Source organism: Tripterygium wilfordii, chromosome 5, assembly GCF_013401445.1.
Source record: "Tripterygium wilfordii isolate XIE 37 chromosome 5, ASM1340144v1, whole genome shotgun sequence".
Lineage (NCBI taxonomy): Eukaryota > Viridiplantae > Streptophyta > Magnoliopsida > Celastrales > Celastraceae > Tripterygium > Tripterygium wilfordii.
The window spans coordinates 10,183,317-10,206,474 of NC_052236.1; the positions used below are offsets into that span (position 1 = coordinate 10,183,317).

At 37.4% G+C, this 23,158-nt stretch overlaps 4 protein-coding genes across 12 annotated transcripts; all 4 read left to right on the forward strand.

Annotated features, from left to right (window-relative positions):
* The first annotated feature begins 448 nt into the window (after nucleotides 1–448).
* LOC119998138 (protein DETOXIFICATION 53-like) lies at nucleotides 449–1,939 on the forward strand. Its single transcript, XM_038845368.1, has one exon. It carries the CDS (start codon nucleotides 530–532, stop codon nucleotides 1,925–1,927), a length of 1,398 nt encoding a protein of 465 aa, XP_038701296.1. The 5' UTR covers nucleotides 449–529; the 3' UTR covers nucleotides 1,928–1,939.
* A 5,315-nt stretch (nucleotides 1,940–7,254) lies between these two features.
* LOC119998872 (serine/threonine-protein kinase STY13) lies at nucleotides 7,255–12,365 on the forward strand. 9 transcript variants are annotated; one of them, XR_005468306.1, is made up of 8 exons: nucleotides 7,255–8,074; nucleotides 8,715–8,847; nucleotides 9,016–9,211; nucleotides 9,500–9,624; nucleotides 10,700–10,858; nucleotides 11,049–11,352; nucleotides 11,623–11,726; nucleotides 11,861–12,365. XR_005468306.1 is itself a non-coding variant. In XM_038846343.1 (8 exons), exons 2-7 carry the CDS (start codon nucleotides 7,857–7,859, stop codon nucleotides 11,340–11,342), a joined length of 1,125 nt encoding a protein of 374 aa, XP_038702271.1. In that variant the 5' UTR covers nucleotides 7,257–7,485; nucleotides 7,623–7,856; the 3' UTR covers nucleotides 11,343–11,346; nucleotides 11,610–12,365. The 9 variants fall into 9 exon arrangements, 5 of the variants coding, with proteins under 5 accessions (XP_038702274.1, XP_038702270.1, XP_038702273.1 ...); XR_005468304.1 differs by having other exon boundaries at nucleotides 7,256–8,074; nucleotides 11,610–11,726; XR_005468305.1 differs by having other exon boundaries at nucleotides 7,256–8,074; nucleotides 11,049–11,346.
* Nucleotides 12,366–16,113: 3,748 nt separating this feature from the next.
* LOC119998981 (non-specific lipid-transfer protein 1-like) lies at nucleotides 16,114–16,700 on the forward strand. The gene has a single exon (XM_038846468.1). It carries the CDS (start codon nucleotides 16,183–16,185, stop codon nucleotides 16,522–16,524), a length of 342 nt encoding a protein of 113 aa, XP_038702396.1. The 5' UTR covers nucleotides 16,114–16,182; the 3' UTR covers nucleotides 16,525–16,700.
* Nucleotides 16,701–18,855: 2,155 nt separating this feature from the next.
* Nucleotides 18,856–19,866, forward strand: LOC119999112 (non-specific lipid-transfer protein 1-like). The gene is made up of 2 exons (XM_038846632.1): nucleotides 18,856–19,255; nucleotides 19,683–19,866. The coding sequence occupies exons 1-2, from the start codon at nucleotides 18,903–18,905 to the stop codon at nucleotides 19,690–19,692; spliced, it is 363 nt and encodes a 120-aa protein (XP_038702560.1). The 5' UTR covers nucleotides 18,856–18,902; the 3' UTR covers nucleotides 19,693–19,866.
* The last annotated feature ends 3,292 nt before the right edge of the window (nucleotides 19,867–23,158 follow it).

The following is a 23,158-nucleotide window of genomic DNA, read 5'->3' on the forward strand; positions in this document are numbered from 1 at the left end:
TGATGGGTAGAAACTAGAAAGGTCATTCAAAGAAAAAATTCAGTGTTTTAAATACCGATACCGAAATCATACCTGTTAGGCGGGTGGTGGCTCCCATCTTGGGTCGATGTTAGTCACCATCTGTTTCATAGAGCAGACTATGCTTCGACTTCTTTCATGTCAAATTCTTCCACTTCAATCTCAACTTGGTGACTTCCCTTTCGAATTTGCTTCCCTGCAAGAAGATCTGGCCTGGGTTAGAACAGAATATTTAACTCCAAAACTACAATTATGGTTATGTCAGCTCTGTGTTATTGCCGACATTTTATTGTCTCCCTCACTTTTAGAAAAGTTGCTATACGTTTAACTTTGTTGAACACTTCGCACACCTGAGAAAGCACATAGGGTTTTCACTTTTAGGCAATTTGCAATAGCCTGGAAAAGTTATAATGTTATGATCCTTCATACCTGTAACTCGGTTTGCTTTCGTACGAGGTAGAAAAAAAAGTGCATTTCTTCAAGCTCTTGCTAATCTTCTCCTAATGTTTCCATGCAGATAGGAGCAGAAGTGATGTCCTTGGGAAAGATCGCATGCCCCATTGTGTTGACAACACTACTTATATACTCAAGGTCTATCATTTCTATGCTCTTCTTGAGTCACCTGGGCAGAGTAGAGTTAGCCGGGGGATCCCTAGCGATAGCGTTTAGCAACATCTCAGGCCAATCTCTCATCAAAGGCTTGGTTTTGGGGATGGATCCAATCTGTGGGCAAGCGTATGGAGCCAAGAGGTGGTCAGTTCTAAGTCAGACCTACACGAAAACAACATGTCTTCTCTTCCTTGTATCCATACCCATGATTGTCCTATGGCTAAATATTGAACCCCTCTTTCTATTCTTAGGTCAAGACCCAGATATCGTTAGAGTTGCCAAAGGTTACCTTGCTTTCTCGATCCCCGAATTGCTGGCTCAAGCTGTCAATAACCCATTGAGGACCTTTCTTAGAACGCAAGGCTTATCTTCAGCTCTTACAGTAGCTGCAGGATGTGCACTCGTCCTCCACCTTCCAATCAACTACCTTTTCGTCATCCATGTGAAATTGGGTGTAAAAGGTGTCGCGCTGGCTATGGCTTGTAATACAATAAATTTGAACATAGGCTTGCTAATTTATGTACTGGCGTCAAAAGAATCGATAAAACCCTGGCACGGGGTTACAATTGCCTCAATCTTCCAAGGGTGGTGGCCATTACTGTCTCTGGCAGTGCCTAGCTGCCTTTCAGTATGCTTGGAATGGTGGTGGTATGAAATAATAATATTTCTCTGCGGATTACTCAAAAATCCAGATGCTTGCCTTGCAGCGATGGGCATTCTTATTCAAACAGAAGGCATCTTCTATTCCTTCCCATATGCAATGAGCTGCAGTATATCAACACGCATTGGCCATGCATTAGGCGCTAACCAGCCATCTCGAGCAAAATGGTCCGCCACAATTGGGCTTTCTATGGCAATTGGTTTTGGACTCACAATATCTGGCTTCTTGGTAGCCCTGAAATCAGTGTGGGGAAAATTGTACACCAATGAACAACAAGTTCTTGATCTAGTAACAGCTGCACTTCCAATTATAGGTCTGTGTGAACTGGGCAACTCACCGCAAACAGCAGCCTGTGGGGTCTTAACAGGGACTGCACGCCCTAAAGATGGTGCCCGCATCAATTTGTGTGCCTTCTACCTCATTGGGCTGCCAGTATCCGTCCTTGCAACTTTCAAGTTCAAACTTGGTTTCCCAGGGCTATGGCTTGGCCTTCTAGCAGCACAGTTTTCCTGTGTGTGCATGATGGGCTACACATTGCTTCATACAGATTGGAGGCACCAGGCTAAGAGGGCTGATGAGCTGACTTTGGCTGCAGGAGGTGGGGATGATTTGGAAAGCCCACTGTTAACAAATCCTTGAGTCTGCAAGCGTAAACCTGGTAAACGGAAAAAAACCTTCAGAAGCAGCAGCGGAGGACTACGACACAAAAGTAAATAGAATATCAATTTTTTGTTGAGAAATCACAGGGCTTGCCATTGTTCTCAACAATTAGAAAGAAAATCTATGTGACTACACATCAATAGATAAGTCATCGATTCATTTTTTAGAAGGCAAAAGCATCCTTCAATGTCATATCTAACAAAAGCATATCACCTCCTTCCATCACACAGAACAGGAATCTGACAGATTTTGGAAATGAAATGGACTTAGTGTAACACACCATCACCCAGAAAGGCAGAAAATAAAAGCAGAAAGAAAATCCCCCTATCTCTCTAGAATAAACACACATCTTTCCATTTATCTAACTAATTTGAGGGAAATCCAGCATACCACCACTCTGCTACTTCAAGAAATTACCTAACGAATGACTCCCTTCAAACTGCAGCAAATGAATTGCATAGAATGGCCAAGTATGTAGATGACCATTTGAGTGAATAGATCCATTGTTCCTGCACCATCAGAGCATATTACAGTTCTATTTTCACACATTCTACTGCTAGAGATATGAAGAAGTAAATTCGATTTACAGCAAATCACAAAATTTTGAATGAGAACACATTACCAGACAAGAAATTGATGCATTCTAAAGTTAAATTTAACCGCGCTCCATACCAGGCAAAGCACACAAGCAAACTTCAAGGGTTCTCTAGTTTGCGCTCCGTACCAGAGCAACATTGAAGGCAAAGCACAGAATTCTTCAACGATTCTCAATAGCATAAAAGCTTCACGTTTCCCTCACCGATATGGTCGCATCACTCACTATCCGAATACATAAACTAGGTGATTCTCCAATCTCCATTACCCAGAGTCCCAGACAAGAAATTGATGCAATCGTTGAAGATTCTGTGCTCGAGCTTCTTCTTCTTTGATAGTCTAGCGACTTCTTCCGTCCCCAAACAAACTAGTCATCAATAAAATAGGAGAACCAGGAAGTTGGGCCTCTCCTCTTTACGAAATATGGTTACAATTACAGGCTTAGAGCAGAAGTTTTGGGCCGACCCAAGTCCAGTTCAAGGCTGGGCTGGAGATATATGGTTCAAGGCCCAACCAATTCTGATTGTGCCTCTTGTGGGCCGTGTGGGTGTGGGCCATTGGTCATTGACTTTTTTAAATTTCTTTTTGGTTAACAAAGTTTCTAAATTCGCCATAATTTTCTAAATTATTTATATTTTTTTTATAAGAGAATTGTAGAGCAAAGGAATTACATATTTGATAGAGAAAAGTCACACTTAGGTGGCTGGCTAGATGAGGAAGAGGTCATGTTAATGATATTCTCTCATTATTATTACATTTTTTTAGACTGGCCCATACATGAATTTTTAATGGGTCGTTTAATAAATTTATCCAACCACTTGTATGATTGGCTAGTTGTTGAATTTTTTTAGAGACAAATCGTATAGATTCGGGAGGTCTTGACTTTATTTTCCACTAAAAGTAATATTCTTTGTGGCAACAAGGAGTTGTAAACGATCGAGTAAAGTTGCCTTTTTTATAAAAAAAAATTGACATGAATATAATTGATCCGATGGTTGATTATCTATAGTTATTTAGATTATCTGTCGATTTTATTAAAAAATATATGTAATTTTTTTGAAAGTAATCGATAGACTAATTCAGTTATGATTATTCGACAATTTTCTTACAATCCTAGTGGCCACGATGAGTTTTGGCTCAATTTATCATATCGTCAGGTGGGTGTTGTGCTAGAATCACCACAAATAGTAGCACCAAATTGATTGACCAAATAAAAAATCCAACCTATGCTAAGCAGAGAATCAATCAATCAACAATATCAAGGCGATAAAGAGATAGCATACAACGATATATGTGGTTCGACACACACAGGTCTACGTCTACAAGCAGGCAAGAATCAATTTCACTATATGGACAAGTTTACAAATGAGAGATTAACCAATATATGTAGAACACGCTCACTCTAGATGCTATCTTGTTCCTACAATGTCTCTCAACCAAAAAACCAATGGAGAAGACTTTAAAGACAAAAAATCCACTTACCCACAAGACAATCGAAACCCCAAGAGCCGCTCTCTTGCCTATCTCTTGGATCCCTCCACTCTCTCTCAAGTGTTTCCCCTTTGTAAGTACTCTCTCTCTCTCTCTGTTTTTTCTCTTTAGACAGCGCCCCTAAATTAAAATAAAGTTGGGTACAAGTCTTCTATTTATATGAGTTGTCTAAAAAATAAAATTTGCAATAGGTGTCTGGATGGCTCTAGGAGTTGTCCGAACAAATGTGCTTCTGCCAAGAATTGGACCAAAACTGTCCGGACAGCTCGTAGAAGTGTCCGGACAGTTCATCCAAAGCTACAAAAATGAGTCAATATGTTCCACAAATCTTCACATTGATGAGTTTCAAGGAAGTAAACATCTTCACCCACTCCACAACACTCCATCAAGTCAGAACAACCCATAACAACCACCAAGAACGCCAACAAACAAGCAAACATGAAGCTAACAACTAATGCTCAACCAACTTGAGCAAACACAAAGGGAAACTTCTGTTCATGCGGATTTAATGGCTTAAGTTTAGTCTCATATGGAATATTCAAAGAGAAAATTTATATGATGTCATTATTGATTATCCAAAAAAAAATTATCCAGTACGCACTTAAAAAATAATGAACATGAATAATGTTACAAGCCAAATGGGGACCCGGACCATGTTGTGCCTTTAACATTATTGTAATACAAATCTGAGTAGCATACAAGCTTTCACGTTTCCCTCACGGAGATGGTCACATCAGTATCTGTTACATTAAATAGGTGATTCTCCATGCTTTGCTGCAAACACAAAACTACAAAAAAAAATATGTGTATATATATGTATATGTATGTACATATACAAAACTACAAAAGACATCGCCGACAGGTCGTGAACCTCTAAAGTCCCACTTGTTTGGAAGGTACCGGAAAATAACTACCTTATCCCCACACGTGGCTTATATAGTATATAATATCCTGTTTCATTCATATGATTGGCTAAGCTGATTTTTTTTTTTTTTTTTTCTGAAACTAACCAACATATATAATTATCGTTTGTACTAGCTTTCTTTCATGGGCGCCACGTTATATAGAATAATATATATACACACACACACATATTTGTCCATAAAAAGAAAACAAAAAGATACATATATTTGGCGTTTGATAGTGAAACTACGACAACCTAAATAAATTTTGGAATATATGTTCCAAAAGTTTTCATATTTATAAAAAAAAAATTAAAGGTTTTGGATGAATCTCATTGTATAATGTGACATGACACTGGTGCGTTGGTGCGGGTGCGATACGCGTGCGTTTTTGCCTAACCTAAGACCACGATCGTTTCTGCTCAACATAAAATTTGGGTGTGTCCAAATTTATATCAAGAAGAAGAACTTATCTAAAATTAAATATTTCCCAACATTAGTAAGAGATTTGAGGTCTTCCTAATAATAGTGAGAGGCAAGTATACTAATGAATTTAAAATTTTAACATATTTCTCTATATACAATTCTTAAAAATTGAAGATTTATTAAAATTCCGTCCAATTTATTTTTATACATAAAATTTCATCACAATATTCAAAATGCGAAAAGTTGCGTGGCATGTGTATAATTAGCAATTTCTAAAATTTTGTGGGTGTTGATCATTTTATTTAAGGGGTTTAAAGAAAAAAAACTTTGATGTGGATCTCAAAGTTTATATTCACTTTTGATAAAAAAACAGAACCGTTGATTCAAATTAAATTTTTTTTTCCTTTGCAACAACATAATGCATATTCGAAATGAAAAGAAAGATAGTTGGAAAATCCAAGTTCAACTCTCTACATAAATACCCTATAACTTATTATGTATTTGGAGAGAGTGGGGCGGTCCAAGTATCCGAGATTTACATAAGTCCAATTCTTCATAAAAAAAACCAAAATGATATGTGTCCATAATTGTCCATAATATAGGTGACATGCTAATTCTAAATGGCCCCCACACTTTTCTCATGCCACCTAGTTATAATCCCCACATTTTCCTTATGCCACCTAGTTATGAACACATTATGGATGCATAAATTATGGACATGTAGTACTTCCATAAAAAAAAATAAAAAATTCTGCATTATTTGTATCTTTTGTAGCATTATAATTAATCATTTTTGTTAATAATATGCTTGTTGGTGAACACAACATCGCTGCTCATCCTTGTTGAATCCGCCTCTCGTGGTCTACATGCTCTCTGGATCCAGAGGATTCATTAACCTTCCTTAGATTGACCCATCTCAGATCCAAACTAACCAAACTTAATCGACCCATCTTAAATCTAGAGGATTCATTCACCTTCCTCTCCGTCAGAATCTGTTAAAGAGTCGAACAAATTGATAGAAGTTTAAAATTGGAGCACATCCCATTCATGTTACTGGTATGCCATAGCTGCTGGTGGAGTTTCATTAGTGTTAGGAGAAGTGGCAGAGTGGTTGCCATCCTTCCTCTTCCCAAATAGGTTCTTCGACTATTGTTTCTGCATGTCAACAGAACCAGAACTAAGGCGTGAGAGGGAGGATGTAACACTTTCCCATAATTGAGACACGAAATTGAGAAAAAAAGTTTTAGGACAAAAATGAAATTACATATATAATTGAGGGATGAAAAATTATATGTTGTCGTATTTATTGCTATATAAGGTATAGGAGAAAATATTTGGCAAAAGGGAACTTTTCATCCCTCAACTATTGGTCAGATTTTATTTTCGTCTCTTAACTTTTTTTCTCCCTTTATTGTCCCTCAACTATGGGAAGTACCCCCATTTCTCCCTCGAAATGATCCGGCGATAGAAAATTCCTACATGACATCCTAATGTTCGTCAGATAAGATTTCTCAAGCGTGCCACATAGGTGTCACGCAAACATTTCTCAACCCCAATCTTATTTGAATGATGTAAATGGTACTTTTCAATAGTTGAGGGATGAAAAATGAGAAAAAAAAAAGTTTAGGGATGAAAACAAAAAGAAACCTTTTTGCGGAAAATATTTTAAACATTATTAATCGAACGAGACATAAGATGATGATACTACAATCAATTTTAATTATGTTGAATTAAGTTGATTTTTCTTCTAATTATGAATTAGTAGCATAAGAAAATTATTATGAACGAGAGCGGAAAATCAAGCCAAGCCGCAAGTCTTGACACGACCACAAATCGCTGATGGTACGAACGATTCGAGCTTCAATTCTATGCTCACCACGTGCCTTCTTATTATTGGCTACTGACCCTTCTCCCCTCCTTTTTCTTCTTTCTTTTTCTCTCCCACCCAACTTTTAAACCCTCGTCGGAGCAGACTCTATCTCCGCTGAAACTCCACTGTTGTCCGTTCTCAGACCACACACAGTTGGTCGGTGTCGTAATCTGGCTGAGAACGCCATCTTTTGTCATCCCGTCTATGGTGGCTCTACTTTCTTTGGTTGGATATGAAAAGCTTTAGCGTCGACTGTAAGTTGCTTTATTTGTCTAATACTATTTTACTCGCTAGGGTTTGTTTTCTATTACTATCGGACTTCGCGAGCTCGGAAGCGGAAATTCTGCGAAGCTTCTCAAGCTGAGGTATACCTTATTGTTTTTCTCCGCAGTCAGAAGGAATCGGTGAGGATTTTGTTGAGTTTTATTGATGATAATCTGGAAGGTCGATTTCAAAGGCGATAGACTTGTGATTAGATGGATTGAAGATTTTGTGTTTGAAATGTTGATTTTGTTTACTTAGTTGATTGAGAGTTGAGGACCTTGAGGTCCATGATCGTTATTTGTAAATAGCGTGAAGTGATTGAGATGAGAAATTCGGGGCTTACTTGACTGTTGCAACTAACATGAGTTGCTGCGAAAAGAACAGAGGAGGAGGGGATTCGGAGCTCGAGCAGCCGGTTCTGCGGAGGTTTGTCGCGGAAGAACCAAGACTAGTTACGCAGAATGGGTCGACCAGGGACCCGCAGTTAACAATCGATGAGAGTCTTTTGGTTGACCCGAAGTTGTTGTTTATTGGGACCAAAATTGGTGAGGGAGCACATGGAAAGGTCTATGAAGGAAGGTCAGTGTCAACTTCTATGGAAAATGGTCTTCTGTGTACTGAAGCTTTTACTGTTTTATGAAACCATATAGTTCTAACTTTTGCAGATGTACCTCCTTGAACCATGCATAAGTTGTAAGACTTTCTTGTTATATATCTTCGTCAACTTTGTTTTTGATATTTAGCATAGGAGTTTGTTAATGAGAGCGAAATAGTCGTATTCATGTGTCCTTCATGATTGTGGAGGTTAATTTAAGCCACCGATACGGCTTGTGTTGAGCAAGTAAAATTATATTGACCTCTTGGCACAACATATGAGCAGTAGCGCCGGGATTGGTTTTTGGAGTTTCAGTATATAGAATTTAGAATTCTAGCAAAGCTCAATTTTCATTTATGTTCATTCTGGCAATGTCTGTTTGTCCTTGAAATTATGTGGCATCATTGTTATTTGATAATTTCATTAAAAAATTATGGTTTGTAATTTGTAACATATAAATTTTCACTGTTTCATGTGTAAAGATTTTACTGTTTTTATTAGGAAAGTCGGTAGCTTCACTCTTGTTCATAGGCACTGAGTGCAATTGTGCCATATTCAAATAGTGTTTTTGTAGTGTACTAGCCAGTGTTGCAGTTACATGGGTCTGGTGAAATATGTGTCCAGGTACGGCGATCGAATTGTTGCAATTAAAGTTCTCAACCGTGGGAGCACTTCAGAGGAAAGAGCTGCTCTTGAAAGTCGTTTTGCTCGTGAAGTCAATATGATGTCCCGCGTTAAACATGAAAATCTTGTCACGGTGAGCGCAGAAACAGAAACTACAACTGCAATGACCCTGTTTTCCCTATTATGAATTGTTCAACTATTTTCTGCCATTAGTCCTTGTATCATATCATGCTGGAATAACTATTCTCTATTGTATTTTGTATATCCATTTCTCTGGTCATGGTGCTTTTCTCTCTCACAGTTTATAGGAGCTTGTAAGGAGCCATTAATGGTCATAGTTACAGAGCTGCTACCCGGATTGTCACTCCGGAAGTATTTGTTTAGTATTCGTCCAAAACAATTGGACCTTCATGTGGCTCTGAGTTTTGCCCTTGACATAGCTCGAGCAACGGATTGTTTACATGCCAATGGAATCATACACAGAGATCTTAAGCCAGGTAATCTGTAATAGCATATTGTTACATAGCTCTCACCAAAAAAAAATTCATTGTTTTTAGAGTGCGAAGTACACTTTCTCAGCCATGTAACATTTTTCGTGGTTCATTATCTATGTTCATTAATGTCCTATGATATCTCAATTAGATTCCTTTTTTCTGCATCGTTTATACTTTTGGTGCTCAGGCTGATGATTTCTTCTAGTCGTTAAGACTATCAATGAATCGAAAGATTGATGTATAATTTTGTGCTTGTAATGAATCTTAACCATGTAAATATTTGGCATGCAGACAATTTGTTGCTCACAGCAAATCAGAAGGCCGTGAAGCTTGCGGATTTTGGTCTTGCAAGAGAAGAATCTGTGACTGAGATGATGACTGCTGAAACTGGGACTTACCGATGGATGGCTCCTGAGGTTTGCTACATTGTGTCTTTTGCATAATTTTTCACTTGATTATAGTAATCATATTGAAAGTTTCCTACATTCTAAATGAGAGTCCTGCTGCTAATGTGTTTATGATGGTTAATGCTCCTTAACCCCCCCCCCCCCCCCCAAAAAAAAAATCCCACAACAGGCACAATCAAAAGAAAAAAATCGTCCGGCTCTCCATCTTCTGCAATCTGTGGTTAACTTTCTATTATGTTTATAGGAAATATAAGCATGGATTTGTTGCAACATTAAAGGTGTTGTCCTAGATTTTGTTTTGAGAGAGTTAGAGTTTTACATAAATGATAAATGCTTTACCTTCCCATTAGCTTATGTTTTTGGGAGAAATGGTGTTAACATGATACAGGAGCCTTTAGCCAAAACAAGGTCTTTAGTCTGAATCCTCGCACCTTTCAAAATAAATTTTACACCCATTGAGCCTCCCTAGCAGGTTAAGTCAAGCCCATGCATGAAAGAGGCTGCAAGAGTAGTAAATAATTTACCTTCCCTTGACAACTTAGCCTTTTGGTATAAATGGTGTTTCTCAGTTATATGAGAGGCCTTTCTAGGTGTTCATTTGGTTATTGTAAATGGTTCATGTAGATGGTATTTATATTTTAAGAAGTATCATGTACAGATGCCTATAAGATTTGAGATTATCTTTTTTATTAACAGATATTTGCTAGTCTATTATATTCTCAATTAAGGATTTATTTCTCAGCTACCATATCTTTTAGAAAGGTGTATTTGGGACTTAATATTCTAATTGGTTTAAAGGCTTCCCTCCACCTGCTTCTTGCAGATGTGATCCTTTTGTGTATTATGTACCTAATTAGAAGGAATATGAAGTATTTATGCTTCAAAAGTAAATGTCTATTTTGGTCATGAGAATTCAATCTATTTTGTTCCTTTATGCTACTTCTCCTGTAGCACACAAGTTGTTATTGACTTGCATGTCAAGATTTGTTTTGGCTTTCGTGAGTTCGTCCATTTCTATGTTCCTATTGTTACAGTCTGTGAATGTTAAAACATCTGTTCTGACAAATTGGACGTGCCTCTGCAGTTGTACAGTACTGTGACATTGCGTCAGGGAGAGAAGAAGCATTACAATAACAAGGTTGATGTTTATAGCTTTGGAATTGTCTTGTGGGAGCTGTTGACTAACCGCATGCCATTTGAAGGCATGTCCAATTTACAAGCTGCATATGCTGCTGCTTTCAAGGTGAAAAAGAAGGTTTACCTGTTATAACAATGTCTTAATCTACCTTGTGTTACTCTCAAGGTTTGCTGTTGGATGGCAATTCTTTGTATGAAAATATCTAAAAATGAAAAAAAATTCAGGATTTATTTCAGGTGAATTTGCGAACGAGTTCGTACGTTACTAACCATATCATTGTCTTATGAAAATGCAGCAAGAGAGGCCTATTCTTCCGGAGGATATATCCCCTGATCTGGCATTCATTATACAGTCATGTTGGGTCGAGGATCCTAACATGAGGCCTAGCTTCAGCCAGATCATCCGCATGCTCAACGCTTTTCAGTTTACACTGACACCACCATTGCCATCTGTGCCAAACACCGACTCTAACGAAGAAGGAGCGACTAGTAATGGTAATACTATGGCTTTGATATCTGCTCGTGCAAGAGGGAAATTTGCCTTTCTCAGACAGTTGTTCTCTGCTAAGAAAGCCAAGAACTCACAATGAGCAGGTAAAGGTAAACAACTTCCATGCAAAAGTGTACTGTTAAATTTTCTGTGAAACAGTGAAAGTGTCTTCCCATTCCAACCTTTAAAGGATTGGAATCTCATAGTAACTATATTTATTTAAACGAATGTGCCTGACAGCAATACGAAAATCTTTTAGCTTAATTGCATGGATATTTGGATTTCTATAAAGACATAGTTGCCAGTGGTGATGTAGTTCTACCCTTTGAACTTAAGTTGCATTCTATTCTCCTTGATCATTTAACAGATTATGCTGTCAGGCGAATCAATTGGAACCTGTGAAGCTAAATCAAGATGTAGAATGATTTTCTTATAGCAGATAGATCACAAGTTCTCTTCGACATCAACTTGGATTTGCCTCTCGGTAAGATTCAGCTCCAAATCTCACCTAAACTAGTACTTTCAATCTTTGGCACGCCTCCAAATATATATACCTTATTAAGTAATTATGGCTCTTGTCCTGGTTGGATTTGTTGTGATTGTCAATATGTGACACAGGGCTGTGTTAGCTCGGGGCCGTCATGGTTTTGTAGTCTGATAGCGTAGCGCCCTTGGGGATGACTTTAATCTTGCTCGGATGTACCATTGACCTCTCTCTGATACATAAATAAATAAATAAATAAAGCTTTCTTCCGACATGGCAAAATGATATGAAATGTATAAAAAAATTTCTTCTGAAGGTGCAAACTAATTACTCACAACTGGGCACAGCGACCATTAGCTTGGATAAGTGCTCATTGTGAGTTAGATTTTTTATTGGAATCCATTTAAGGTGTCTTGGACCTCTTGGTACCTGTTGGATGGAAGGATTTCTGAGGATATTTGCATGCCTGAGTTGTTTTTCTTTCGGCCTCATGAATAAGAGTGCTTCAAGGCGAAGTTTCACATGCTGCACCAGTATGTCTGTGTTTCTTTTCCCCGGAGTTACCAGTATGTATGTCGCCTTATACTCTTGAAAATGAACTATCCTAATTCATGATATAAATACTGTATGATTGATGGAGGCTTTGGTGTTTCCTTCTTAGTTTTCTACCTAATTTGTAATTTTGTATTCATGTGTGAGATAAGTATCATTTGTTATCTTGATGAAAAGTGTGCAAGCATGCAACACTCTTATGGTCTCGCGTTGAGATTTGGCCCAACTTATCCTATCGTCAGGTGAAAAAATTTTATGCGCGTTTGTCAGCAAGCACGAGTACTTCACCTGCCAGTAAATAATTGAACCTAGGCCACTAGATTTCTCGTGGTGATACATATTGATACATTTATCCTTACCACTTACTGGTCACCACAAATTGAACTGTCAGAGCAATCATAATCATAATGGTGGTTTTTTTGCTGGGACAGGGGTAATGTATGAGAATTTGTATTTTGTTGATGTGATTGAGCCAACAAAATGTAATGGTACAATGGTGTAAATTTATTAGCTTGATTTTTGTGTAATAGAGGTGGGGCTCGATATTGATTTTTGTATAAAAATATATGAGTGTGTTAGTGACGGGACCCACATGTAGAGCAAACATGGGGTCATAGATTTCGTCATTCCCCCGTGTTAGTCCAAGCAAATTTAGGCGATAAAAAATGCACCATCGTGGTGCATTTTGAATTAGTTGGGCCATCAAATGGGCTTCATGCCCCAACAAATTGCTCCCATTGCAAGTGCTCTCAGCTAAATCTCTGAGTGGATAAAAATGGTTTAAGTAAATATATTCATTAGTACGGAGTCTACTCCTAGAAGGCTAGAACCCTCTTGAAGCGCTACCACAAAAATTGATTAAATATTATCTCAAAATTCTGTAAATAAGAAAAATCGAATCAAGTTTGAGATGATGGCTGAGTCACGAACTAGGTCGTTCTCTTTAAGATGATTTTGTAGCTCTGCCTTTGAATTTTGTGCTAGTTGTATACAATAACCTCGTCCTCAGGATAAAACAACCGAAAATCTTTGTCAATAATCTTTACACACAAGAACACAAAGAATTACAGTACTCGTTTCTGTCTTTCTCAAAAATTGTACTATATCTCATAGAGACTCGTCATTCTATTTATAATACTTGAAAAAGTACATATCTTCACCAAAAACAAAACAACGGAGAAAAAATTATTAAGTAGTTTGGAAATCAAAGATCCCAAGAGCGCAAGACCCATCTTTTGATATACATAATATAGTAGGATTGAAAATTGAGTCTAGAATACAGTTCTTAAAACTTTAACCAAAGTCTTACCATCCAACTCGCGGTCATGTTCAAAACACACATAAAATTCTTTTAAATATATATAAACATCAACAAACCCTCATACCAAAACATTTGATACATAGTTCATGTAGAACTATTGTTGTATGTGATTGAAAAATGTTTTTTGAAATCGCAAAACTCTCCTTGAATTTTTGAGACCTAGCAATGCAGTAGAACTTATGTTATTCCACAATTTCTCGTATATAATTGTGGCATGCAACTCAAAATGCCCACGGCCTTTGCAGCTCTCACATAGGCCCATGGCCCTCCGTTAGGTCGACAGGTTCATGGCCTGGGCAAACAAGCCCAAGGTCCAATCCAACACGACATCCATGTGCTAAATCAAATGCCTATAAAAATCATAGTTCCTCCCATTTTGAAGAGATCTCGTTTTGGAGGTATTAATGGCTTTCTCTCTCTCTCACTAAAATTCCTAAAATGTACTTGGCCCATTGGATCTCCCATAATTGGTGTCCAAATGACTTCCTTGCTAGTGTCCAAAGGACTTGCATTAATAAGTCATATACATATATGTATATCGAAAATGACATGTAGCCCACTAGTTTGGTAGCCCAGTAGATTTATTCTATTGATTTAATTAATGTAATAGCTTTACTCCACACTTTTATGTCAGAATTCACTGTCCAAAATTTATTGTTTTAATATCGATTTTATTGTTTTTAAAGCACAATCTAAAATTTATTGTTTTAGTTCTGAATTCATTATTTTTTGAAATTTCATTTGAAAAAAAATTGAAAATTGAAAATCCATTAAAAAAAACAATGGAATTAAGATTTTATCGATAAAACTCATTGACAATAGATCTTGCTAGAAAGAGTTTAATGCATTGATTCTAAATATGTAATTTTTTAAAAAAAATCTAACATATATTTTGAGATTAAAACGTTTTAAAATTTCATTTAAGAGATTTGGACTCCCATGGATTATCACTATATGAGTTACCTAGCACTATTGTATGTATAAATAGAAATTCTCATCGGGTCTTAAAATGAGATTCTAATTTTTAGGATTCAAGATATTTTTTAAAAAAAATTGAAAAAATATATATTTGTATTGTAATGTGTCTTACGAACCCAACAATATATTTTTTGTTTGAAACAAAAATCAAATGCAACATAAAAAGTGTATAAAATGTCTTTTGTTTTATATCCATTGATCGAGAATTATCATATACTTTTCATATTAAATTTGATTTTTGTTTAGAACAAAAAATATATCGTTGGGTTCTTAAAACCGATTAAAATTCAAATGTATTTTTTCCAAATTTCAAAAAAAAATGTTTTTGTTAAGAATTCTCATATATATATCAAGAATTCTCCTATATATGTGTAAAATGCAAATCACTTTTTAAAAATATAGATAAATGAAATAGCAAGTGAGATCCATTGTTTTGCAAAGCGCATGTTCAAAATCAAAGGTAAAAAAAGTGATGTGTATTTTACACCCACAAAAGAGAATTCTCACACACACGCACATTATAAAGTTGCCGAGAAATGTAATTGCGAGGAATCCGGGGCCTGATATCATGCCAGACGTGGAGGCAAGGTCGGGAGCCATCAGTCATCCCTCTTCAGTGAGGCATCCAATTGGATTCGGGTATACCAGAATAGATTAAAGGAAAACCTGCCACGCGTAGACTCTGAAACGGAAGGGGGAGTGGCAGAGACAGAGAGCCCTACAAATTTGAAAATGAAGCCCATTCCACCTCAGTCCATTAATAGCTTTAAAAGCCAGTTGGTGGTGGGAACATCGTTGCTTGGTCGGCCCACAGTCCAAAACGATGACTTAACAGGCACGTTGCCCCATACAATTATACAGTCCACCAATACTCACGTCCATTCTTGTCTCTTACCTATAAATCTTTTTTAATTTCTTTAGAGTTATCGATTCGATTATCAGTCAGGTTATATTAAAATGATGTGTTAAGTTATTATGAAAATAACTGATTGATCGGTTCGGTTAGATTATTTCGAGAATTATGTATAACCCTAAGACTAGTACTCAAAACAAGAGCGACAATAGAAAATTCAGCCTGGACGACTTTCTTCTTTTTGGCCATTGCCATTTGCAAAAAAACACATTAGATGTGTGGGATTGACTTCATCTTTATTTATATGTGACTCAATCGGTTTTTATCGATATGAGATACTCTTAACACACTCTCATATCATTCAACCAAACAATAAAATATATGATTCTCACCTCCATTTCACATTCTAAATGCTAATCAAATCATTTTTTTTAGAAAAGTAGGGGAGGGGAGGAGAGATTCGAACTCGAGAAGATCTTTATGAGATACCACATACGTAAGTGGAAGTGTCGATCTAAACTCCTCATGGGTGTCAATCAAATAACATGTTACAACCTACTTTTCCTCCATTGCCATCGAACACTAAATACAATTTACACAGAGACTGTTCAAAGTCGGTCCCAACAACTAACCCTCTCACTCGATCATTTACTCACCCCTCCGCCTTATCTATATAAACCCCCCAACCCTCTCTTTGTTCATACCATCCAAAACCAGACTAGTAATCAAAACAAATCAATCGTGTTTCAACAATGGCTGGCATTAAGATCGTCTCCATGCTCCTTGTATGCATGCTGGTGGCTGCACCCATGGCTACAGATGCGGCCATGAATTGTGGTATAGTGATCAACCTTTTGAGACCATGTGTCGACTACCTTCGGGGCACCAAGCCTCTGCCACCGGCTTGCTGCAACGGCGTTCGGTCTCTAAACTCCCAGGCTAGTAATACACGAGATCGCCAAATTGCTTGCGGTTGCTTGAAGTCCGCCGCTGGTGGCGTCAATGCTAATCTTGCCGGAGGTCTCCCCGGTAAGTGTGGTGTCAATATTCCTTACAAGATCAGCCCCTCCACTGACTGCACCAAGATCCGGTGAATATATCACGTCGCGATCAATCGGAATGGGGAGAATCATGTAGAATTCAGTGTAAGTTATTTTGAATAAGATGGGAGTCTCCCACTCGAGAGCGAGCCTCCTCTGTTGTACTCTGTTTTTGTGTCTGTGTTCATCGTTCTGTGTGTCAGGTTCTTCTTTATATGTAATGGGTCCGATTATGTAGTGAAACTATATATAATCTAATGAGAGTTTGAGTTATTATATAATGATCTAGCTCTGTTATCTTCTTTCCCTTTGGGCGATTCGATTGTGGTGAATTTTCTGGACAAAAGATCCAGAACCGTTGGAAATCATTTTCCAAGAAAATTGACACAAAACACGAAAGTAGTTTCGTGCGGCATTGGAGGATTTAACTAATTTTCATATCATCAATGAATGATCATCTTACTAGGGTTGGGAAAAAAAAATTGATCCAGGAATTACCCGCAAGGTAATCGATCTGTTTAAGAATCGAAAATTGATTTTAGAGGAGTTGGAAATAGTTTTGTTTTGATTTTCAAACCCATCATGAATTTGGGACAATCTTGATTTTTGATGCTATGTTTCGGCATACTTAGTATTAATAAAATCATACTAATAATATTATAAATTATACTAATTGATATGATTGTAATAATACCAATTACATTATTATAATTGTAACTATACCAATTATATTATAAATCATATTAATTTAAATCCTACTACGAACTTCTTCTTTTTTAATAAAAATTAATTTTCATTCATAAAAAACAAGCTACAACCCCTGATAAATTCCCTCTCTACTAGAATGAATCTCCACTGGGCAATCATTTAATTATATTTTTAAACCTTAAGTTTCGTGATAAAAGGGCAAGGGTGTGAGCTAGGTACAGCCATGCAGGTGCAAGTTCTCCCATTAATAATGATGTATCAAAATTATCCTTCACTAGAATCTTGATACGTGTCATAAGGTTCCATGCTTACACATCAATTGAGGAGACATCGGTCGTCAACTAAGGTATAACCGAAGAGTCCAGTTGAAAAGAAGACGCCTGAAGAGCCCACCTAGAGCACGGTAGCCAAAAAGAGAGCATCTTGGCCAAACTGATATGCCTCTTTGGTACAAACCGAGTATTTCACCTCGGTATAAACCGACCAAACCCCATTGACCAAACAGCCAGGGAAACCAAGAGTCATAAGGGAGATTAATTCCCCTTAGAAAGGAATCAGGATGAGATTCACCCTTCTGTGAAGCCGCCTAACGAATCAAGGGAGAAGAGATAAGGGAGATCGATTTCCCTTAGGAAAGGAATCAGTATGAGATTCACCCTTCTATGAATCCGCCTAACAAATCAAGGAAGAAGAGATATATTCCTACTAAAGTTAGAACTCTCAATCTCGTATAAAAGGGGATCTCCCGATTCAGGTAAATGATCCTAACTTTGAACTCAAACGATCATAACCTTGAACTCTACACTCTTAATAGCTACTTGAGAGAGAAAACTCCGAGTACCAAGCACTTTTCCATTGATAACATACTGACATTAACGTCGAAGAGATCCCCCGATGAATACCTTCGGAGCCCCCCTATAACTCACATTTTTTCCTGTGTAGTTTATCCTCAACAGAATCGATGATACTTCTTGAAATCAGTCCTACCTTCTAATATGTCACCAAAACAATCAATTTTGGATGTTATCAAACATGGGCTTTGAGAACGCCTTTCCTCCAAAGATGGGCCTTGTCCACGGTCTTATGTTGGTCAGATAGCTGGGCTACTGTTCTGAAATATAGTTGGGCTTATATCTTAATTGCGACCCACACCTCCCAATTTTGAACATGGCCTAGAACAGGCATCCATGATCCATGATGCAGTCCTGTCAGAAATAGAAACTCGACATTATAGTTCTATGGAAGTATGGAACACCTCATCAATCTTTTCCCAATGAGAAAGTGAATTGATTGTTACAAAACTTTTCCCCTGCTACTCTATTTATGATCTTGTACGTAAGATTACTCATGTCAAACTTTGGTTGGAGTACCTGCAGTAGGATACTCTGCAATTTTCTGCAGTTTCAATCAGCGTCGTACAATCCAGTCTGTTTATTATGCCCAACAGTGAACGCCCCTGATTGAAACTGCTACAGAGGTCTCCTAGAAACTTTGCCCATGGGGGGAGACATGGCAGGGCCTTGAATGCTACTTCCCTTCCATGACAGCATTTATCACAAGCTACCAAGATCTACCCAAAGCACTAAATTTAATTTCTTCAACTACCAATTCAAAACACAATCAATTCCATCCACAAAATCTCTCTACATAAACACCCACATCTCATGGCCTTACACAAAGAAACGTACGTACACACAGAGTCTCCATTCTTTTGCTCTAATAGAATGGTCATGGCAAAGACCAGCGTCCTTGAGTTTGTTTTCTTGATTCTCATGGTGACTAGTGCACCCATGACTGAAGCAGCAGTTTCATGCAATCAAGTGGTGAACTACCTCAGACCATGTATCAGTTATGTGTCGAATGGTGGAACACTGCCTAGTAACTGCTGCAACGGTGTTAGGGGCCTCTACGGCGCAGCTCAGACCACCACAGACCGTCAGGGAGTGTGCAAGTGCTTGAAATCAGTTCTCAATGGAATCCGATACAGTCCTAGAAACCTTGCTTTAGCAGCTGGCCTTCCTAAACAATGCAATGTCAATGTCCCCTACAAGATCGACCCCTCCACCAACTGCGACAAGTATAACTTCCTTTCACCCCTAGGGATCTTAACAGCTGATTTCTCGGTTATTGAGTTGTACGCATAAGATTTTATGTGGGACATGTGGAGCTCACGCATTCACTTGAATCATGTGCGTCCAACTCAACAACTGAAATAACTTGTAGGGTTCTACAAAAATAACCGATATAACCACACCGACCGATAAACGAACTGATCGGTTGGTTATTTTCAAAAAAAATTACATATTTTTTGAAGAATTGACCTTTTTTACCCCTAATAACTGGGATATCAACTGTTGAATCTTTATCATCCTTACATAGGTCCTTCACTACACTTTTATAAGCTTATTTCATGCTATCGCGATAGCAAAAGTAGAGGGAAAAATCACTATATACAAGCTGTACGTTCTTATGTAGTTCTGACATATAGGGTGTTTTGTTTGCAGTGTGAAGTGAGCTGCGGTTCGATGGCTTGAAGAAGTAATAGTAACTGGTATGAGAATAAATGGTGGCGTTCGAAGTCAGCTAGGCGCTTCCAAATTTGGGTTTCTATATGCTGCAGTGTCCGTGTCTTGTCTCTACTCTCTAGTTCTTGTGTATTATTGCAAGCTAAGGTCTTATATATTACTAAATGCAATATGAAAATCTTTTTGCAATCCAATGCATGATTATGTTAAAGTGTTGCGATAAACAGAAATAGAAAATAGAAATACAAGCCAAACCAGACATGTTTTCTATGTTTTATATTCCTTAGAACATCAGAAATGGAAAATAAAAATGGAAAACAAAAACAGAAAAGGAAAATAAGAAAACAGAAAACAAACTAAACAGACTCTAAGAGGCTGTTTGGTTTGAGAATTTTTCAGTATTTTCTTCAATTTTCACTTTCATTTTCAAGAAAATGAGGGTTCATTTTCTGAAAATATAGAAATGACCTTTTCAGAAATCTGAAAACACGAACTGACTGTTGCTTTGTCAATTATTTCCGAAACTGAGATATTATTATAGAAAAAAAAACCAAAACTCTCTTCCTCTCTCTCCTCTGCTGTGCGTCGTCAGTGCGTGCAACTCCTCCCCCGCAGCTGCTATGTAGGCTTTTCTTTGTAGACTTTGCTGCAGGTGTGTGTAATATATATGTGTGTACACTGTAGCCATTTTTATTTGTAGACTTTCTTCATTTTTTTTAATTATATTTAACTAAAAATATCATGATCAATAGAAAAAAAAATATTTTTTTTAATATTTTAAACCAAACATCTTTTTTTGTCTATAAGAAAATAGAAATGAAAAAGAAAAATAGGAAACAAGATACAAACCAAACGGACTCTAAGCTTCCCCGATTACAAATAGTAAAAAAAAAACCCTAATAAATGGGTCATTGGTTGTCTCTCCAAAAGAATAAAGTAGGCTCTCAAGTGATGTGATCTTTGACCTTCCTATTCCATACAACAAAACCAAAATCCATTTCTAGATCTGAAAAGGGCTCTTCGTCCCTGAAAATTACTGCCGGATAATGCTTGACCTTCCTATTATTATATGTGCGTTTTTAATCAATGATTATTTTAATGTTACATAAGTTTGGGGTTCATAAAATAGGAGATATAGGCTCTGTTTGGTAAAGCGGAATGTTAGAAGTAAAATATTAAACTTATTAATGTGTATTTTCTTTTTTTAATAAATATTAAATTAATTTTTATAATATTAATTATGAATATTAAATCTATTGGCAAAATATTTACTGTTTCTCAAAATAATTGTTTCTAAAACTTAATAATGTATTAAATATATATTATTAAAGTTGTGGGGCCACATATATTTATGAAAATTCAAGAAACATAATAATAACGTGGGCCTCACATATAAAAAAATGAAGAAAAAAAAATAAGGAGGCAACATTCGTTGTATGGGAGCTTCTTTCTGGTAAACGAATCCGTTGACCGTTTTTCACCTGTTTGGCAGTGCGGAGCCGCAAAATGACTTTGCGGAGCGGCAAAACGACTTTGCGGGCAGCTGCTCTTGTGGAGCCGCCCTGTCAAACAGGTAGATAGCATTGTCCATTACTGGCCTACCAAGATCAACACCATACCTTTCAAGATCTAGTTCGACTGGTTTAAGAAACTAACAGTAGAGGCAAAAATTTGTATTAGACCCAAATCCAGCCCAACGGCCCCCAACTCAAGCAATTATCATCCTAAAGCCTCATGGATCAAAGTGGCGTACAAGATTTAATTACGTCATCACGGCTCAAGGCCTACATCTTCGTACAAGGCACATATGGACCGGCCAAAATAGATCCAAGGTACCATATAACTCAAAAAATTAGCAAGCTCGCAGGCCTCATTGGACTCTATAGGCTGAAAGGCTTGGCCCAATACCAAGCCTACTACCTCATTCTCGAGTTGAAAGGCTAGGACTTCAACAGAGTCTCGAGCCACGAACCCAACTAGTCCTTAACATGATCTGCAACGGTCGACCTTGAGTCGCTAACTCAACTTGTTCATGACATAATATGCAACGGCCAACCTCGAGTTGCATATTCAATTTGGCTCTGACACGACTTGCTTCACCCAACGGATCCCTCAGACATTTATAGATTTGTAGGAGGACCTTCACTTTTAGGGAGCACATAGACTCTAATGAAGATCACATCATGCAAGTTAAAGAATCCGTATAATCAAGTTTTTCAATCAAAGAATTCATGACGTCGTGAATTAAGGGTTAAAAAGTTAAATTAGTTATTAGTTTTAAATAATAATAGCCTTCTAGGCTACTTTGGCTTTCGTAATTAGAATTATATTCTTAGATAATATTTTATTAGGACTAGAAGATAATATTGTATTAGGACTAATAGTATTTGGTTATAAAGAGTCGATTGATTTACCGTATTGATATCAATCAAATTAAACAAAAAAAAAAAAAACGAGACTTGTTCTCAAAACCAAAAGTTAATAAAACATTATTTTCCGTTTGTTTATGAGTTCGAATTGAGACTATAAGACGGTTCTTGAATAGAAGTACTTTTGGTGAATATTCCACTAAAGTACTTCATGCATGTTAATCGACAAAAGAGAATTTCATTGAATCCTTAAATAAATGAAGGGTCTCAATTGGGTCAACAACTACTGAAGTAAGAGAAAAATAACTAATCAGTTTGAAACGATTTTCAGTTATGTAGTTTACCTAACCACAAAATTTGGTACATTTGGTTCCAGTTAGCAAAAGAAAACCACTACAATTTATTAGAGAACATGGAATTGGTCCAACTGCCAACAGCATTTCCCTTTTCCCATCCCCCACCCCCACCTTGTTGCGTGACATCAGATAAACCCAAGTTAATGGACAATTAATAGAGCGAGGGCCAACCAATATGTCCCACGAATAACCCACTAAGGAACCTAATGTTAAAAACCAACGCGCACATACACACGCCTAACAGACTCATACCTTTCTCAAACAACTACACAAATCCAAGCACTACCTATATATGGGCTGGAGGCCACTACCTAGCTAGGAAACTTGTTGGCGGATTAAGGAAGATATTTGCCCTCCTTATCAATATATCACAACTCCCATATTGTTATGATTCTAGTGTCCCAAATAGGATTAGTAGTTGGGCTTTCACCTAGTGAGTTTGTGGCTTCGGCCTATAACAGCTGAACTTGGGAGGAACAAAACCGTGCAGACCTAATGTATCTAAAGGAATCGGATAACCAAAAACGGATAATATTGTTATCATGCATGGGAGTATGTATTTTTAATACATATGTAAGTGATGTGGGATATTCATACACCTAAACACCAAGTAGAAGTTAGTTAGCCCATTCCACCCGTCATAAACAGACGTCTTTTCATCTGTTGCTCTCTTCTTTTAGGCCACCCATCATGGGCAGACGTGTGTCCAGTTACTCCTCTTTTGCTGCCA

Excerpts from the sequence above, each read along its gene's own strand:
- LOC119998981 (XM_038846468.1), top strand. The coding sequence starts at position 16,183 with ATGGCTGGCATTAAGATCGTCTCCATGCTCCTTGTATGCATGCTGGTG.
- LOC119998872 (XM_038846346.1), top strand. The coding sequence starts at position 7,857 with ATGAGTTGCTGCGAAAAGAACAGAGGAGGAGGGGATTCGGAGCTCGAG. Across the intron at positions 9,212-9,499 it reads ACACAGAGATCTTAAGCCAG|ACAATTTGTTGCTCACAGCA; the intron begins GTAATCTGTAAT and ends TTTGGCATGCAG. Across the intron at positions 10,859-11,048 it reads CATATGCTGCTGCTTTCAAG|CAAGAGAGGCCTATTCTTCC; the intron begins GTGAAAAAGAAG and ends ATGAAAATGCAG.
- LOC119999112 (XM_038846632.1), top strand. The coding sequence starts at position 18,903 with ATGGTCATGGCAAAGACCAGCGTCCTTGAGTTTGTTTTCTTGATTCTC.
- LOC119998138 (XM_038845368.1), top strand. The coding sequence starts at position 530 with ATGCAGATAGGAGCAGAAGTGATGTCCTTGGGAAAGATCGCATGCCCC.